A 13,883-nucleotide genomic window follows, 5' to 3' on the forward strand; every position below is an offset into this window, starting at 1 on the left:
ACTGCTTCAGTACAAGTCCACTTTGCACTGCTTCAGTACAAGTCCACTTTGCACTGCTTCAGTACAAGCCCACTTTGCACTGCTTCAGTACAAGTCCACTTTGCATTGCTTTAGTGCAAGTGGTGCCACACGTCACTTCACGTACACTGGTACGTGCATAGGAAGACTCTCTATAACACACTTGCTTTGAAGAGAATTAAAAGTAAAGCTGTATTGAATATAATCAAGTTCTTCTGTTTCTATCTATTTTCTACTAACTACTAATACAACATGGAATAAGGTCTTTTCTGTCTTTCTCTTTGCGCGCGTCCATTGCTGACTGGACCGCGGAGCAAGTAGATATGTTGGCCTATATCTATTAATGAATAAAGTTTTCGATACTATGTAAAGTAATTTTCATAAATATTATCTACCTTTTAGATAATATAGTTATTAACAACCTTTAAGTTTTGATTAAATGTAGCGATACACCCCGTGACATCAACTCCTCTTAAACGACAATCACTCTGACTGTCATTGAATAGAGTGGTCACGATAAGACCATTTAAGTGAAACGGCTTCTTCTTAGGGGCAAGACGAGACATTTTAGTGTCTGCACTCCCCTGAGTGGTACCCACTGAAGCAGGAGTACCACGAGAACTTTTATTACGATGGCTTACGCAATCATCATCACCATGCAGAGGGACAAGTGCAAGTGACGGCATGGGAGACGTTGCTGGTGATGGGGAATAATCCTCATCGTCGGATCTATTCATGCTATAGTGAACGCTATTAGCACGACTATCCGATTTAGCACTCTCATTCGAAGTTCTATTTTTCAAGTAAAGAAGTTTCTACTATGATGTGTCGGCATATAAATTTGTGATGATTATGAATTGATGTAAAAGCTTTACGAACCCATGTATCACTATGTCGAACTATTGTCACCTCGTCCTACATCTGACTGCTTTCAACAAATTGAAGAACCCTTGTGAGCGTCTCTGACACAATGGACTCGGCTCATAGTCAGTCGCCTGACGACGTTCCACTCTCCCCGAGTCAGCCATTTCGTCCGACTCGCATTTATAGTCGACCTCCAATGAGGGGTCGCACTCACGTGGTGACTCACCACGTGTACCCGCAACAGTTAGTGTTGCGGGAGAAGATGATACTGCGGCACGCAAAATGTCTACCGCAAGAGACAATAATGCGTCGCCCGAACTAATCACTAACCGTATGGACCCACCCGAACGGCTAGTCAGTAGCTTGTCTGGAGAGACTTCCTCCCCCAATAAATTTTCCTTATTTTATTGCGACAAAGCTACATGGCCTTGACCCCAGCGCGAAGAGCTTTCGCGCGGAGATTTTTTTTATCGCGACGCTTTTCTTAAGCATCGATGGTATAGTGGCAACAGAAGCGATTTAAAAGCTCGTTGATGCAAGCCTAGAACGTGTTTATTCAAAAAGTCAAAGACATTGAAAGCGAAGCCTGGCTTCAAAAACTTAACGCGATTTACGTTAGGTTTGAGAAACGAACTCCAACCGGTGCAAGGTATAAATTACATCGGTTGTCACGTGAGGCAGGACTTCCATGCCTCACATGGGGTGATCTCTGTCCGTGTTGTGTCGAAAATACGAAACGATTGAAAGGGGATGTTTATTGCCTTTCTTCGCCCTGGGGAAAAACTCGCATCTCTATCGAGATGCACGATGCGATTGACGTTTTGCAATCGATTTACAGGCGCTCAGGGCGCGCATTTTCCGATAGACCGTCTGATTCGTCGGACGGGTCTTGTCATACTGGCGAACGAGGCCCTTAACATCAACAACCAGCTGAGACCGGGTCTTCCAGCTGTCATGCGAAGGTGGATAACAGCGCTAGCTAACAAGATAACTTGTTCGCTGGCCCTTCACATCACGGTGGCTTTCGATGCGCTCCACATGGAAACGTTGACCACCGTGGGAATCCACCAATAGTTGTGGTGGAGGACGGCAGATTAGATACGAGCTATGTGTCGGATCTAGAGTCGAAGATCGACAAACTCGACACTTCCTCCATGTATTGGAAGAGGGTCTTTATCACGAGCGCGGCAAGCGTCACTCGTTGGAACAGACGGTGCAGACTCACCGTTCGAAAAGTGCGTACTCGATGTTTGAGTACGAATGGAAGCATCACGCTCTTCGTGACGAGCAGTCGTCAGCTCATCGCAATTTCGTGGAACTTCGGATTCGGCATGAGAATCTCCAGACTCAATACGATAGTCTAGTTCATGATCCCAAGAATCTCTTAGGGATTCTTGAAAGGGGTGGTCAGATCCGTCGGCAGAAAAAACCGCGTGCTGATGGTGCGGGCGGAGCCGACCAACGTAAGCCGTAGGATGCGTTCGCATCCTTCGTCGAAATTTTATTGTGTACGCATTGCTTCTGCGATGCAGTACACGGAATGGCCCGGTAAATAGGTAGTAGTTTACTGTACTTACATTAGTATCTACACGCTTAGGTAAGTTTACTGTATAGAGTAGTACTATGTCATTGATTTTAAATGAAAGAGCATTTGCTCGTCCATGTTTGTCTGCGTTCCGTTTCTGCCTGCCCACTGCGTTAGAAATAGAATTCTGTACGAAACGGACACTGATTCTCGAGCCAGCAGAACTTTCTGTACTGACTCATTTGTTTTGTCTTTTTTAGTGCACTTTGTCGCACTGCCATGAGATCTTTCTCTTTTTTCGATGTCGATTGCTTTCGTAACTTCGACACGTGGGCGCAGTGCCATGAGATCATTCTCTTCTTCGATGTCGATTGCTTTCGTGTTATTGGTAACTTCGACGCTTGATGAGCATGAGCCAGAGGTAATTTTGCTCATGCGAGTCCCCCCCCCCCTCTAAACTAGAGGATCCCGATCATTGGGTGGAAATGCGTAGATGGCGTAAGCCATTTAGGAAAAACGGAGTATGCTCTCTAGACGCATGCATCGAATTGTTGTTGGCGAATTCGACCATCGGTAAAAGCTCGCTCCAATTCGGATTCCATTTGACGTAACCTCGAAGTATTTCTTGAGTTCGCGATTTATGCGTTCCGTCTGACCATCTATATCTGGATGATCAGAAAGTTGACATATTCAGCCGTGTTCCGAGTGATCGGAACACGGATTGCCAAACCTCCGCCGTGAGACGTGGCCCTTATCGGAGACCAATTCACGGGGTAAACCGTGGAGTCTGAATAACTTGTCGATAAAGACGCGGGCACAGCCCGGAGCAGTGATTGACTCTGGTACTGCGGCAAGATGTACCATCTTGCTGAATCAGTCTACAAAAACAAGGATTTCATTGTTTTTGTGATCGTCTTCAGGAAATCTGATGACGGAGTCCATAGATACGGACTGCCAACACTCTGCCGGAAGTGGTAGGGGCTGGAGAGGTGCACGGGATGAAGGACTAGGCTTGACCCGATGACATACCTCGCAAGCACGAATGTACTTGCGCACGAGCTGATACTAGCGGGGCCAGTAAAAGTCGCGACTAACTGTAAGATAAGCTTTCTTACTCCACGATGCCCACTTATTGGTGCGTCGTGACACTTATACATGATACGCAAGCGCGAATTATTGCGAGTGGGGACGACGACACCTGGAGTGTCACCGAGAACGGCTGTGTAGAACAGGTAGTTGTTGCGTGTTGTGTATCGATCGGTTGACGATGGATATAAAGCCGGTAAATCTTTAAAAAATTTATTGAATGGATTTATCAGATGATCCATTAAACGTAAAAGGTCTTAATTTTCTGTGTAGGCTTTCTTTATGTCATCAAACAAAGTTGATGACGGAACACTTGTAATGAATGTTGCAACAGTGAGAATCGGGTCGGCGTGAATATGCATCAGCATCGACATTAAGTCGTCCTGGATTATATTCCACTGAGGAATTATACTCTTCTAAGAAGGATAGCCACCTCGCCGTTCTTTGCGAGAGGTTCGGGCTGTTTACGGCCGTGCGTAATGACGCATGGTCCGTACATAAGTTGAACGGTCTATCTCCGAGGAGGTAAACCCTAATTTAGCCAGTGCATATTTTATGGCAATGAATTCCTTGTTATGCACTGGGTAATTGCGTTCAACTGGTTGCAGCTGACGCAATTGGTAGAGGACAATGCGCTCCGCGCCGTCTGTATCGTATTGAATTAACGCACAGCCGATTGCAAATTGCTGGCGCCACAGACCACATGGAATGGCCAGTCTTGATCTGCAATTGCCAAGATTGCGATTGCATCAAGCTTTGCTTGATACCTTCAAAGTTACGCTATCAATCAGCACTCCATAATCATTTCTCGTTTTTTGCAAGAGACGAGAGAGATGAACTGTCATTTCGCCATAATTGCGTGAGTACTTGTACAATAATGCCGCTAACCTAAGGAACTTTCTTAGTCCCTTGTCATCTAATGGAACTGGCCAGTCGGTAATCGCCTTAATCTTTTCGCGATCAGGCGCATGCCGTGTTTTCCCTATGATGCACTCAAGAAGTTGTATTTTGCTTGCAGCGAATATACACTTCTTGAGATTTGCGTACAATTTATGCTTTCGCATAAGTGTAAGAACCTGACGAACGTGAATTTTATGATCTCTCACGTCCGTCTTTCCATCCATAGCCTGGCTATGGACGAATAAATCGTCGAAAAAACTCGGTGCGAATTTTCGCACTGGTCTCAAATTATTCATTACTCATCTGTTGAATGTTGCAGGGGCGTTACTAAGCCAATTTTGCATTACTAGTCATTCCCAGAGCATCCCACTAGGAGTGCTCGCTGCTGTGTACGGGTACCCCGTTCACGCATAAGGATCTGATAAAATCCGTTCATCAAATCCATAGACGAAAAATGGTACTCTTAGACATACCATCTATGATTTCGTCTTTTCTAGGTATCGGCGTTTGAGCCGGTTCCGTTGCAGCATTCAGTTTTTTGAATGCGTGCACTATCCGCCATCCTCCTGTGGCCGTTCGCACACAGAAGGTCGGAGAGCCATGTGGGGAGGTTGACTCCCTTACATGGTCCGCATTTAAACGACGACCAAGAATTTATCGATCGCAAGTACTTGTTCACGAGGCAGTGGCCATTGCTTCATGACACAGTACTTCGAGCCCGGTTTGAGCTCGATCTAATGTCGAGTGCCTTTAACTTTAGGCAACTCGCATGGAAGCATTACAGGGAATACATCCCTGAATTTCATTAAATCCTTGTATAAAGGATTTGTCTTGAGTGACTCCCAAGATTGAGTAGTAAATCTTTCAATCTGAGTCTTCACATCGAGGACACTTTCGTCCATCAATGAGTTGCTGAGAACCCGTTCGTTCTCTGCAAAAATTACCGCTGACCGAATATCGGTTACGTATTCGTCCTCTGTGACGAGTACGCAAATCTGCTTGATTTTACCACCATGCAGATCTCTCAAGAACCGCTTGGGTTCTAGGGTTGGTAATTGAGTTGTCTCCGAAGTTAACTTCAGAGGCGCATACAGATCAAGCGTATAAGCGCATACTCTTGATCCGTCATTTACCAAGACATTTAATGTCTCGGTTCTCTTTTGGGATTTATTCACAGGCTGCCGACGGATAATCCATCGAGATGCTGAAGTCTAGTCACTACAGCATTAACTATTTGAGGAGATTCCTCCTGCGGACATATTCCCTCAACGTCTTCCGACTGTAATTGCACTCTAACAGTCGGGTCCTCTACGGTCGACTGTCTACTCGACCTAGGATCATCGTGTTATCCATTTTGGACAATCGGTATCTTCCTTGAATGTCGCCCGCTAGGCGTACATTCATGTCTCAATCCACTCGACTTCTTCGAGTGGTAGACCTTTGCGCTACCTGTGCATTCGCACAGCCGCCGGCAGCGAACTGCACAGGGTGATTAGTAATCACACTGTGACCTTGTGCAGTCGTACTAACGACCGTACCACAAGTGAGGCCATCGCACTCACTTAAAGTACATTCACACGCTTGTGAACGCTCCAAGACGTTCATCAGATGGCCATCTGATGAACAAGTGGCAGGCATCTTTACTGATCGATGCTGCCAGCTGATTCTTGGCTCATACTTAGGATGAGCCAAGAATGATGATTTTATCAAACTGGATTCGGCTGACGAATTTGATGTCAGACAAGGTAGACCTAGGATGACACCAAATTTGTCATCCAAATCCAGTACGATGAAATCATCATCGTACTGTAAATCTTTTAACGTGGAGTGAAATTTCATTACGCGTTTCATTACTGTTATCGATGCGCCTGTCGCTAGACGCACCGTCATCCTCGTTAAAGGGATGTCGCGCTCAACATATTTGAGCCTACGACTCCCTAGCGACCGGCGACGAATAAATTATTCGACGCTCCACAGTCCACTAGGGCTCAAAGTGACAAATTATTTGTCATTTTTAATTTTAAGGTGATGAGTGATACCTCATCACCAGGTGCAGAGACACATAATGATTGTATGTCTGGAGCAACTTTAGTCAAAAGATTTGCAAATTCTCTAGAGGTTGCTGGATCAGTAAGGCGTTGCGCGCCCCCTTCTGACCCCGACCGTTTTTTAGCGGTCCGCCTCGTTGTTGCGATTTCGCAACAGCTCGCTCCACTCTTTGGGAGTTGTTGTAGTGCGTAAGACATCCTCCACGACCCGGTTGGCACGTTCTGCTTGGCCATCGGTCTGGGAATGATCTGCGGTCGACATGTGAAGCTTGCTACTAGCAACTCGAACACATGTCGCCAAAAACACGACTAAAACGTGGATCCGGTTTGATACTATGGACTCGGGCATCCCTTTAAGTCGGTAAACATGATCCCGGAACAAGAGAGCTGCCTCCTTGCCTGTGATCGATGTCTTACATGGTGCTAAATGCACCATCTTGCTTAGTCTGTCTACAAAGACGACTAGCCCTGTCCGACCCTAACGATCGAGCGGCATGCCAAACATGAAGTTCAGACTTATTGACTTCCAGCAGTTGGTTGGAGTTGGTAGCGGCTTCAGTGGCGCACTGCTGGACGGTGCAGGCTTAATGCGCTGACACTGTTCGCAAGAGCGAATATAGTTGGCCACCCATCTATATAATGTGGCCACCAAAATTCCTCTGACACTCGTAAGAATGTTTTTCACGGCCCAGATGCCCACTAGATGGCGCATCATGGTGCTCGTGAAGGATCATCAGCTTGAGATCTATGTCATGAGGCACATAAATTCTCAAGGGATCACAAGGTGACAGCTGGCGCCATAACAGGCCATCGCTGTAGCTAAAGCGATATTTCTTAGCTTTCAGGTGCGACGGAAGCGTGACCTTTCGCCCCCCCTCGAAATGATCCAACAGCAGGCGACAATCGTCGTCCTGACTGTAGCTCTCTTTTATCTCAGAGGCTAATGAGCTCGTCACGTGGTATGCTTTCATGGCTGCCAACGTTGACGGCAAAGATTGTGTTTAAGCACTAGACACACTTTCCTGGTGTCTCACCTCGAAGTCTGCTCTGCGCGATATAAAGCGTCAGCCAAGACATTTCGACTTACCCGGCTTATATTCAACTTTGAAATTAATTTCAGAGAAGAATGTGAGCCATCTTGCCATTCTAGGCGAGAGGTGCGGTACGGTCCAAAATTACGTTCAGTGCCTTTCGGTGCTGAGCGTGGGTCGCTACACTCATGAGCGTAGTGTCCTTATTTTTGGCAGCGATGGCATTTCTGCAATCGTTTGTTGTTTGAATAGCGAGGTTTCTCGCTTTCGACATAAGAGAGGTCCATCGATTCTGGACCTCCCAGCTCGTGTCGTCTTGGAGGACGATACGATGACGAAATAGCTTGAGCCTATCTCAAGCTAAAGTCCTCCTGTTCCGCAACGGATATTGCTTCTTCAAGCGTATCCAGTTCCAAGCGGAACAGGTGGGTCTTTACGGGACCATCCGTAAGACCTTGCGTGAACACCGTAATCAACGTGTGTTCATGAACTGGATTGTTCGTGATACTACTCGCTAAAAGCCGTATGTGCTGGGCATAAGCGTGAACATCAAGCTTGCCTTGCTTGAGTATCAGAAGCTCTGATCAAGCCCTGATCTCAGCCCTAGGCGGTTCAAACGTCTGTTTGAGTCGGGTTTTAAAAGCCTCTAGCGACCCAAAGACGTATGGGTCGCGCAACTTAAGGCCCAATGCCCAAGTTTTGGCACGACCTGCCAAATTTGACTGAGCAAATGCGACTTGCATTTGCTCGTCGATGGTGTAACGTGCCCTTATTGCATCGTCCAACTCGAGAAACCATCTTAAGAGGGATTCTTCTTCGGCTCCCCTATACTTAGAGATGTCAATCTTTAAGGTTTCCGGACGACGCGTGCGTCATCCCAGGTACAGAAGTCTGTACCTGCTGTAACCTCAACAGTTCTACCTGTTGAGAGCCTTGCTGATTCAGCAAGGCTACCTTTTCCTTCATCTCGTAAAGTTCATGTTGTATGAACTTGGCGATGGCTAGATGGAGGGAATCTCTGTCCACATTGGACAGCATTGCCAAGATTGCATCGTTTTTTACGGTCGAACTCATTCGTTCGACCGCACTCCTTTCTATGTCACTAAGAAAGAAGTAGCTATCACGGGAAACGTGATGCGTATTTCCACTATCATCTAAAATGTCCGTGTTAGATGATTGGAACTGTGGTCCTTGGACGGACTACGAAGTGCTACCAGGTGTAACGGGGCGCTACGACTTGTACTGCTTCAGTACAAGCCCACTTCGCACTGCCTCAGTGTGAGTGGTGCCTCACGTCACTTCAGGTACACTAGTACGTGCAGAGGAAGACTCTTTTTAATTTACGTTGCTTTAAAGAGGGTAAATTTAAAGCTGTATAAATATTTAATAAGCTCTTCTGTTCTATCCACTTAATACTAACTAATTATAAACTAATACAAAACATGTAATAAAAGTCTTATCTGTCTTTCTCTTTGCGCGCGTCCAGCACTGACTGGACCGCAAAGAATGTTGATATAATGGTCTATATCTAATATTCTTCAAATATTATCTACCCTTTAGATAATATATTAACTAACAATTATTAAGTATTAATTTCATGTAACGATACACCCCGTTACATAATGTCTAATTGCATCAATTATATCAAATTTGGTATATTCGGAATAATTTAAGTCAAACTATTAATAAAGTTAATAATTTTGCACTTCTTTATTTATTTTTTCTCATAGGATATAATATATATTATTCCTCTTACAGGAAATAATACTTATGTAACGGACCCCGTTACATTAGCAGGTAGCGAAGAGGTCTTAGCTGCTAAGGTTTAATTCAAAGGCTTTAAAATAGGGGAAAAGTAAATCTTATGCACTGGTCCGCCATCTCCATTCGATCACAATATGCTAGCCGACTAAGCGTCAGCTCAATCAATAGTGGTGGCGATTCCTGAATTAAATTCTAAATTTACATTCTTGCGAGTTTCTTCAAGTGGCCTTACAAATTCGAGCAATGAAGAGGCCACTCGTATTTTGTGATGGGGTGAAGCGCACCGTTCCTGGAAGTCGTCCTTCCTATAAGAATATACGTTGCAGTGTGACAGTCTCGGTACCATGGACTTAGCAAGCCCTCCGTTCTTACCTGACATGGAACAGCTTTGTCAGCAACAATCGGGTCCAGCGTAGCTAGCGGTTCGTCTTGAAGAAACGCCGAAACGATCTCTTCATTCTGCTTCACAGATAAAGAGCACGTGCTGTAGACCATCGTGCCTCCAGGCCGGAGCAGATTGAAGCCGTTCCGTATAAGCCTGCTTTGGAGCTCAAGAATTCGCTCAATTTCACAAGAATTTAGATGGTCGCGCACGTATCCTTTCCATTTAGATGCCGTATTCAGACGCTGAAGGTGGCGGATTGATCCGTCGTGAGTGCATTCGGCATCCACGAGTACTTTATCGTATAGGGCAGAATCCCACTCCAACAGCGTCTGGTGCTTGGCTTCTCGAGCCCGTGCGCTTTTGTTTTTCCGCTTCCTTAAGCGATCTTTACTAGCTCTTGACTCAATCTCTTGGGAATCCAATATTATCTCCACTCCTTTTAAATTCATTGTCTCCGTCTTAGGACCAATACTAAAAGTTTTTCCGTCCGCATAAAATAAACGACATCTCCACTTGAGAACTTCAGAGTGAGATTCAAAAAGCTTGTACTTTTGAACTAATTGCTTGCACGCTCCTAATCTCGATTTTGAAAAGTCTACACCTGTAACACTCCCATGGAGCTGCAGATGATCAGCCATCAGCGTCAACTTGGCGCCGGGAGCACAACACAGGTCCAGCACGTGCTCTCCTGGTTGAAGATTAAGCAATGCGACAGCATAGCCTGACGAAATATCGATCCCGTAGACTTGACCTTCTTTGTAAAGATCAACACGAGCCAATGGAACTGAAGCTGGTAGTGAGTAGAAGCCGGGAAGCCAAGCGACTGCCCTAGGATTAGTGTTTAAGGAACACATAGGGTCCCTTTGCGAGATTTCACGGATTAAGTTTGCAGCGATTAATTGCAGACAACGTTTTTCGGTCTCCTGATTAGCATTGCAATTTAGTCGCTTGAGCCTGACGCAAGCAGATACACGAGATAAGAGCGATAACAAACAGTAGAAAATTAAAAGCTCCTTTCCGGAAAAAGCGAAGCGAAGTCTTCTTGGTCAAAGGATTAACAAGGTCGGTAAGATCCACTTGATGGTCTGCTAGAAAGCGCATGAATCCCGAGGATTCCCATACGGTCTCATCATTCCATGCCGTCACGTCATTCGCCATTACCATTAGTTTGTCTTAAAAAAACATTGACCTACAAATTCAAGATTATAGACAATTGACAACTGTCCATTAATGTCGATCCTGCTTCGTCGCCTTCCGGTGTCGCTAGCAATTCGCTCGACTGTTACACAGCAGCGCTCTCTCTGGGCCGCGGTCCCCGAAGGTCAGGATGTGACTCGTATAGCTAGTCGCATGCAGACTATCTTAGCCGAGGACGGCACACTCAAGACGCTGGCGCTTAAGCGATTCCATGAGAAAAAGTGGCAGAAACGCAAGCGCAAAGCCGAAGAGCAGACTATCCGCCGTGCTAATCGCCGAGTTGGCTCGATGATCGACTTTATCCTGCGCCGCAAACAATCGTACGTGGTTCTGTATGAGTTTATTATTTGCCACATGTGCTAATTTGCTGAATGTACAGGGGTCATTAAACGCCAAGAAACACGGACAATCGTAGCTGTGTCAAACACTAAACAAAAAGCTCGTGACCGTCGTAAAGGAAGTTATAATGTTAGCATGATTTGATTGCTGCAACTAGCAGTGTGGTTCCGTTTGTAATCTACGCGAGCCACGCCTTCAGATCAGCGATCTGTTTCTCCACAGCACTCTTGCTCGTACCCCCCGTGACATTTTTGCGCTCGACGCTAAGGTCGAAATCCCAGACGTCCAGCACGTCCTCTTCGAACTTGGGGTGCAGCGTCGCCAGCTCCTTGAATGTGAGTGCGCTCAATGCCTTGTTCTTGTCTTCAGCCATCCGTACGGCTGCGCCCGCGACATGGTGAGTTTCACGGAAAGGAACTCCCTTGCGCACGAGGTACTCGGCCAAGTCCGTCGCGAGCATCTCGGTTGCGAGAAAGCTGCGCATTTTGCCGCCATGCGGAGTCAACGTGGCCAGTACACCAGTGGCGATCTGTAGGCAATCTTCCATCGTATCGACGACGTCAAATAGCGCTGTTTTGTCCTCTTGTAAGTCCTTATTGTACGAACGTGGAAGTCCTTTTAGTGTCACGAGAAAGCCATTAAGACGACCCATGACAGTGCCGCTTTTTCCTCGTAATAGCTCGAGCGCGTCGGGGTTTTTCTTCTGAGGCATAAGCGAGCTGCCAGTGCTGTACGCATCGGCCATAGTCACAAACTTCAGCGTGTTGTAGATAATCAAATCTTCCGACATCTGCGAGAGATGCACCATGACCATCGACGCCCAAAAGAGGAATTCGGCAACAAAGTCGCGGTCGCAGACGCCATCGAGACTATTGGGGGTGACGTGGGCGAACCCAAGGGACTTGGCCAGGCCCTCGCGGTCCAAGCCAAAGGAGTTTCCAGCCAAAGCGCCATTGCCTAGAGGCATGTAGTCGACCCGCTTGGTGAGGTCCGTCAAACGATCGGCATCGCGCAGGAGCGCCGCGCAGTGACTCAGTACCCAGTGAGAGAATCGCAGCGGCTGAGCAGGCTGCAGGTGCGTGAATCCTGGCATCAGCAAGTCGATGTTGTTCTCAGCCAGCTGACTGGCCGTCCCAATGAGCTCTTTTAGGCCATTTTGAAGGCCTACGATAGTGCGCTTCAGATACAGACGTACGTCCGTGGCCACCTGATCGTTGCGACTGCGGCCCGTGTGCAGCTTGCCACCCACGGCTCCGATGAGTTCAGTCAGACGACGCTCGTTAGCCGTGTGAATGTCCTCGTCACCATCCTTCGGCTCAAAAGTGCCCGCTGCCCACTCTTTGCCGACCTTGTCCAAACCTAGTACAATTTCATTCGCCTCGGCGGTCGTTAAGACGCCGCTCTTTTCAAGGGCGCGAGCATATGCCTGACTGCCGTCCAAGTCAACGCGCCACATGCGCTTGTCTATGGTCAAAGACTCGTTGAATTTGTTCATAATAGGGTCCACATTGCCCCGGAATCTTCCGCCCCATAGTTTCTTGGCCCCGTTTGGCGCATCCGTCATGGTTGTCAAGTGAAGATTTAGATATACTTTTACTCTTAAATACGTGAATTGTAAAGGAAAGGTGAAAAAGAACTTTTGAGTTTAAAATAATTCTGTCGGACCAAAATAGTTTTCGGGTCGAAAGTTGTCCAATAGACGGTTGTCGCCAGCTTTTTCGGAGCTCGGCATACCTAAGAACCAGGACAATGTTAGAAATTGTAACAGGGTGTATCGTTGTATGAAATTAACACTTAAAGGTTTTTAATTAATATATTATCTAAAAGGTAGATAATGTTTGGAGGATATTACTTTATATAGTCATATTCAGAATTCTTATCCATAAATAGGTACAGGCCATTATATCTATTTATTCCGCGGACTAATCAGCTGCAGGAGTAATCAGAGAGTGTAGACGGGCACGTCGCAATGCGGCCACGCTCTACTTAGCACACACCCTAGCACAGCGAGGAAGCGGTTTGCACCTGCTTCTCTTGCGTGCAGTGAGGTAGTTGTGGTGGGCGCGCAAGCGACCTCACCCAACACACTAAGAACTCTGGTGAAGTGACGTCACGGGAGCGGTAATCCGTCTCCTCGTGCGCACTTACCAAGTAGGTAGTAAATTTCAGACTGATTTATATTTAATAGAATTAAATACAAATACCTATTTTTACCAATTAAAATGATATCTCTATAGATATCATTTAATATGTATTGCGAGCGTATCTTTATAGATACCTCGCGTAACTGATGACGCTAGCCGTCATCATGGATGACGCTGGGCGTCATCCCTCCTAATGTGAATGCACCCATGTGCATCACATCCACAAGGGTTGGTCACAAATGTGCACCACACCCGAGTGTTGGGTCTAATTACTATTATTTAGTAATTGACCATCCCCTTAAGTACCAAATGTACTTAATGGGGACTGTGTAACATTAGGGCAACTCTAGCCCGTTACACCATCCCCCTCTTTAAGAACGAATTTACATTTTTAAATTCGACAGAGTAGAGAGAGGAACTGCGAGCAGCTTTACGCGCCGCTAGTTCACTCGATCACTCTCGCGCACGTGTTTCTATACACGGCGCCCAAGATGCCACCTAAAAGGGGCCACGTTGGTGGGTCGTCTGCGAAGACGCCCACACAACCTCGCACTAAGCGCACGCGCCGCGTTAATTCGCCGG

At 46.5% G+C, this 13,883-nt stretch overlaps 2 protein-coding genes across 2 annotated transcripts; both read right to left on the reverse strand.

Moving 5' to 3' along the window:
* Nucleotides 1–9,152: 9,152 nt before the first annotated feature.
* CCR75_001799 (uncharacterized protein) lies at nucleotides 9,153–10,779 on the reverse strand (the record flags this gene model as incomplete). Its single annotated transcript, XM_067959900.1, has 3 exons — nucleotides 9,153–9,541; nucleotides 9,609–10,575; nucleotides 10,616–10,779. The coding sequence occupies 3 exons, from the start codon at nucleotides 10,777–10,779 to the stop codon at nucleotides 9,455–9,457; spliced, it is 1,218 nt and encodes a 405-aa protein (XP_067821024.1). The 3' UTR covers nucleotides 9,153–9,454.
* Nucleotides 10,780–10,983: 204 nt separating this feature from the next.
* Nucleotides 10,984–12,721, reverse strand: CCR75_001800 (uncharacterized protein; the record flags this gene model as incomplete). Its single annotated transcript, XM_067959901.1, has 2 exons — nucleotides 10,984–11,233; nucleotides 11,340–12,721. 2 exons carry the CDS (start codon nucleotides 12,719–12,721, stop codon nucleotides 10,984–10,986), a joined length of 1,632 nt encoding a protein of 543 aa, XP_067820985.1.
* Between the last annotated feature and the right edge of the window lie 1,162 nt (nucleotides 12,722–13,883).

The sequence above is a fragment of the Bremia lactucae genome, linkage group LG5 (genome assembly GCF_004359215.1).
Source record: "Bremia lactucae strain SF5 linkage group LG5, whole genome shotgun sequence".
Lineage (NCBI taxonomy): Eukaryota > Oomycota > Peronosporomycetes > Peronosporales > Peronosporaceae > Bremia > Bremia lactucae.